General features: G+C 63.7%; 2 protein-coding genes across 2 annotated transcripts in view; one reads left to right on the top strand and one right to left on the bottom strand.

The window, feature by feature from the left end:
* SPRG_15444 (hypothetical protein) lies at positions 1 to 1,496 on the top strand (the record flags this gene model as incomplete). The annotated part of the gene is made up of 1 exon (XM_012355263.1): positions 1 to 1,496. Exon 1 carries the CDS (start codon positions 81 to 83, stop codon positions 1,494 to 1,496), a length of 1,416 nt encoding a protein of 471 aa, XP_012210653.1. The 5' UTR covers positions 1 to 80.
* Positions 1,497 to 1,584: 88 nt separating this feature from the next.
* The window catches only part of SPRG_21553 (hypothetical protein), a gene marked incomplete at both ends in the record, with an annotated part of 5,599 nt that continues 2,198 nt past the window's right edge, over positions 1,585 to 4,985 (bottom strand). Inside the window, 2 exons of the mRNA XM_012355262.1 lie at positions 1,585 to 4,220; positions 4,271 to 4,980. Of these exons, the coding sequence (XP_012210652.1) occupies positions 1,585 to 4,220; positions 4,271 to 4,980 (3,346 nt within the window). The remainder of the gene's footprint in view (positions 4,221 to 4,270; positions 4,981 to 4,985) is intronic.

Raw genomic sequence — 4,985 nt, 5'->3', positions numbered from 1 at the left:
ATTACCAGCAGTGCAGCACGCCAACGTGCGTTGTGTGTCGGGGGCCGGACAACAATGCGAACCCGCCGCCGCAAGCGCCAATGGTCCCGCCGCAGGTGAACACGATGCAGCCACCGTACGCGTTCCAGAACCAAGCACGGGGCATTGCGTCGACGCTGCCCGAGAAGGCGGTGCAAGAGTACCATCAGAAGGTGGAATTTATGCTCAACGACAAGACCAAGGAGCACCATCAGTCGATTTTGCTGCGGCAGCAGCAGCGGCTCATGCAGCTCCGGCACGCCAGCGAGTGCCAGCTCGAGCACAACTGCCCGACGCCGGCGTGCCACGAGATGAAGCCGCTGTGGCGCCACCTCCAGAGCTGTCGGCAGACGGAGAACTGCCCGACGCCCCACTGCCTCAGCTCCAAGTACGTCCTCGCGCACTTTCAGCAGTGCATGAAGCAGCAGTGCGCCGTGTGCCAGCCCGTGCGACTCGCGCAGCAGCAACAACAGCACGCGCAGCAGCACGCGCAGAAGCAACAGGCCCACTTTCAACAGCAGTACCAGCAGCAGCTGCAGCAACAAATGCACAACCACCAGCAGCAGCAACACCAACACCAACAGCAGCACCAACAGCAGCAGCACATGCAGCAACAGCACGCCCAGGCCCAGGCCCTTCATCATCATCAGCAGCAGCAGCAGCAAGCGCAGGCCCAAGCACAAGCACAAGCTCAAGCCCAAGCACAAGCGCAGGCATCAGCGCAGGCATCAGCACCCGTCAAGGACGAGCCGGCGAGCGGTAGTGCGACGAGCAAGGAACGCATTCGTCTGTTTACAGACAAGGCCAAGACGATCGCGTCGATGCTGACGGCCAAGACGACACAGGATTACCACACCAAGGTCGTCGGCATGATGCAACCCCGCAACGTGCTCCAGAACCAGACGATCCTCGAGCGGCAGCAGCAGCGCCTCTTGCATTTGCGCCACGCACTCTTTTGCACGCTGGACAAGTGCAATGCGGCCCACTGCGCCGAGATGAAGAAGCTCTGGGCGCACATCAACCAGTGCAAGAAGAGCGACGCGTGTGCGTTTGCGCACTGCCTCAGCTCCAAGTATGTGCTGAGCCACTTTCAGCAGTGCACGAACCTCACGTGCGTCGTGTGCGAGCTCGTACGCAACCCCGTCGAGATGGACAAGCTCGTGGCCGAGGAGGCGCGGGAGCAGACACCGCCGCCGCCGTCGTCGTCGTCGTCGACCGACGCCAAGAAGCGGCCACTGGACGCCCCCGACGATACGTCGCACGTGGCCAAGAAACCCAAGGAAGAGGAGTCGCTGTCGCCGCCGCTGGTGATCGCGACCGAGCCGGAAACGTCGGAAGACGGCCTCTTTGACTGTCCGCCCGAGCTCCTCAAGGACGACATGAAGGACGACGACGGGCTCAACGGCTTCATGGCCGACCTCGACGAGTACGACCCGGACGAGTTTGGCGGCCTCCTCATGTCGGACGATACAATATAAGTGAAGACGCGTGGTGTAGTTTTATTAAGGTAGGCAAGAGAACAAGAGACAGACGACGACATAACAACGTGTGTTCAAGTTGTATATCTTAGACCGCGACGAGCCGCGTCCGCGGGGCGGCCTCGATCGCTTCGCCAAAGAGGTGGGTTAGGGGTACAGGGCTCCGAGGAGTCCTCGCACTCGCCCACGTAAGCGTCATCGCCCATGGCGTCGAAGGCCCCTCGACAGTCAGCGTGAGGACGTGGGGAAACCCCTCGCGCAGAGCAATCGGCGTCGTCGTCGTGACGACGTTGTCGTCGAGCACAAGTTGCACGGACGCGTCCAGAGGTAGGCCGAGGACGCCCAACTGGTAGAGCTCGGAGAAGCCGCCGAGAAGGAACCCGGTCCACGTGACTTTGGCGTACCCGTCATTGTGCCATTGCGCGTCGAGCCGCGTCACATCCGGAGTTGAGCTCGCGACGCGGCCATAGTAGTGTCCGTAGAGGCCTCGACTTGCTTTCGAGATCAAGTCGACACGCGTCTCGTAAAGGCCAGCCCGCGGCAGCTGGTAGTAGGCGGTGTACGACCCGTTGAGGTGGTCGACGATCGTGGCGACGGCGGTCGCAGCACCGCGGAAGCTCACGCGGAGGACGTCGCCGCCGAGATGGACGGCGTTGGTGTACGCGTCATAGAGCTGGAGGTTGAACGCCCGCGTCTCCAGCGCCGGGTGCAGCGTCGTTGACATCGTCGTCGTCGCCGACGCCGCGACCGACGGTCGCACCACCGGAGCGTACGCGGGGGGTGAGTACGCCGCAGCGCCGTCGATATGGACCTCGATCGTGTACGAGGTGGCGACGACGACGGGGCAGGAGACTGTGTAGGCCGGTGCCGCCGGTGTCATTCCACAGACCACGGACAGAGGCGACAAGGTGACCGTCGCGGAGATGGAAGGCAATACGTCGTTGTCGTAGGCATCCTTGAGCTGCAAGGTGAAGGTGAGAGGGTCGCCTGCGACGCCGCCGACAAGACCGTCGCCCGAAAAGACGCTTTGCGCCAGCACGGGGGGTGCCGCGGCCACCGCAAACGCCACGGGTGCGCCGCCGATGCTCCAGAGACTCCGGGCGTACGCGCCAGGGCTCAGTGCGCTGTCGACGGGCGTTGCGTTGACACCGATCGTCATCGTCGCCGTCGGCGTCGCCGTCCACGCCGTCAAAAGGAGCGTATAGGACCCGTTGTGGTGGTCGATGACGACCACGGTGGTCGTCGTTCCGTCCACTTGCACGCCGACGCCGTCGCCACCTTGCCGCCGAGCGTTACCAAATTTGTCGTTGGCGACAACGACAAGAGCGACGGGGGCACCGGCGACCCACTCGGATGGCAGTGGCGAGGCGACGGCAAAGTGCGGGGGCGACGAGGCCTCGGGGTAGACGCGTAGTATCGGCGTGATGCTGTTGATGCGCCAGCGCGCCACCAAGGCCGTCGGCGGGATCGGTGCCATCGGCGTCGAGAGGCTTGCCCACTGCACCTCAAAGCGCGCGGTTGTGTCGTTCGTCTTGGCAAAAAAAACCGCGCACGACACGAGCTCGTGGGCTGTCAGTGGATGGGTGAACGTCGCTGTCGTCGTCGACGTGAGGTTGAGACGCAGTGCGCCATCGAGATAGACGGCAACCGCACCGACCACGTGTACTGTAAACGTGTACAATTCGGACGTCGGTGCATCGAGGTAGCCCTCCCAGCGCACGCTGAACGCCGACATGATGTCAGACGGCGACGCCGCATTCGCGCCGACGTCGAAGCGAAGCGGTTGCTGGAGAAGGAGAAGCCCTGCACCGAGGCCCGCCGGGTTGGCGTAGATCGTGGCGTTGCCACCGCCGGGGACGAAGATCGATGGATGGAAGGCGTAGATGCCCGCAACGGTTGGTGTCCACGACACGAGGGTGGTCGAAGTGTCGACTGGCTGCACCGTCGGACGCACAACCGTTGACGCAGAGTCGAGCTCGACAGAGCCGAAGCGGTACCACTGCCGTAGCGTCGGGTTGCCGTAGGCGTCGCGCGGGGCGAGCACGGCTACGATGGGGGCACCCGCGATGAACGGCTGCGGCGTCACGACCGTTGCAGTCGTTGTCTGGAGGTCGGCCACGTTGGGGTGGATCTGAATTGGGAACGGACTGCCTTGAATCTCGGTGGTCGAAGTGTCCACGGCTACATGGAGGGCGTAGGCACCGGCGATAGTGAGCGCGTAGCTGACGTTGTAGAGCCCACGCCCGAGGCTTGCCACCACCGAGGTTCCAACGACGGCAGCGGACGTCGATGCGTTGGCAAAGCGAACAAAGATCACGTCCGTACTGGTCCGGTTGTTGCCGTAGACGTCCCGCGCTTGCACGAGGAGCCACGTTGGAACGCCAGCGATACCGTACAAGAGGCCAGTGCTGCCCGGCGGTGATAGCGCGACCGAGACGCCGGCCGTGACGACACCGGTCGTGACCAGAACGGCAAACGGACTCTGCTGGATCGGAAGGCCGTTGACTGTCACGACCAGTGGCATGGCCGACGTTGCATTCGTGGATATGTAGCTGCACTGGTACTTGCCATTGAGGAGGTTGACACAACTCGGCGACACGAGCAGCGACGTCGACGCAACGGCGACGACGGCGGCGCCGGACGAAATCGCGTTGCTATTGATGTCACGGAGCTGGACTGTAAACGTCGCCGGGACACCGGTCGTCGACGCGACGGTGCCAGTGCCTACGCATCGACGGTCCATCAAGACCAGCATGTCCACACGCGCCTACTACCGCTGATAACGCTGCACGACGGGCCATACGCAGTGTTTGGAACGACCACGATACTGTACGGGCTCTGCGCCACGTGCAACTGCGCAATGGTGATGGCGATCGAGTAAGCGCCACTGAAGCGCGCCGTGTAAGTGGCTACGTACGTGCCGTCGCCGACGTCGTCGACGACACCGAGATCGACGCGGCCACTCGCGACGTGGGTCGCGCTGACTTGGAACACTCCGCCGCCCATCGACTGCACATTACCGTACAAGTCGACGCCCCGCAGCGCTATCGTCGTTGGTGTCGCCGCCACGACGCCGAGCGGTGCCACGCCGGCACCAGCGACCGTCGACCGTGGTCCACTTGTCGGCGACGGGCGAATCGTTACCGAGACGGTTCGGAGCACGGATGTCCCGAGCAGAATCGTGGCGTCGTATGTGCCAGCGATCGTGGGCGTCACGGTCGCTGTCCCAATACCTGTCGCCGGGTCCATGACGACGGTACCGTCGACGGTGCGTGGTCCGACGAGGACAAATCGGTAGTCGTCGCGGGTGCCAAAAAAGAGCCGACGGCGGACGTTGCCATAGCCGTCGACGGCGTAAAACTGGCACGTCAGCAGAGCGCCCGCAACGCCGGTGGTCGGACCGCGGTACCACGCGTCGGCCGCGGACGCCGGTTGCACGACGACCGTCGGTCGCAGTGCGGTGATGGGCCATGCGCCAAAGAGACTCGA

This window comes from Saprolegnia parasitica (genome assembly GCF_000151545.1).
Source record: "Saprolegnia parasitica CBS 223.65 unplaced genomic scaffold supercont2.222, whole genome shotgun sequence".
Taxonomy (NCBI): domain Eukaryota; phylum Oomycota; class Saprolegniomycetes; order Saprolegniales; family Saprolegniaceae; genus Saprolegnia; species Saprolegnia parasitica.
Note: the sequence above shows the minus strand (reverse complement) of the source record. Positions and strands in the feature narration are given on the sequence as shown.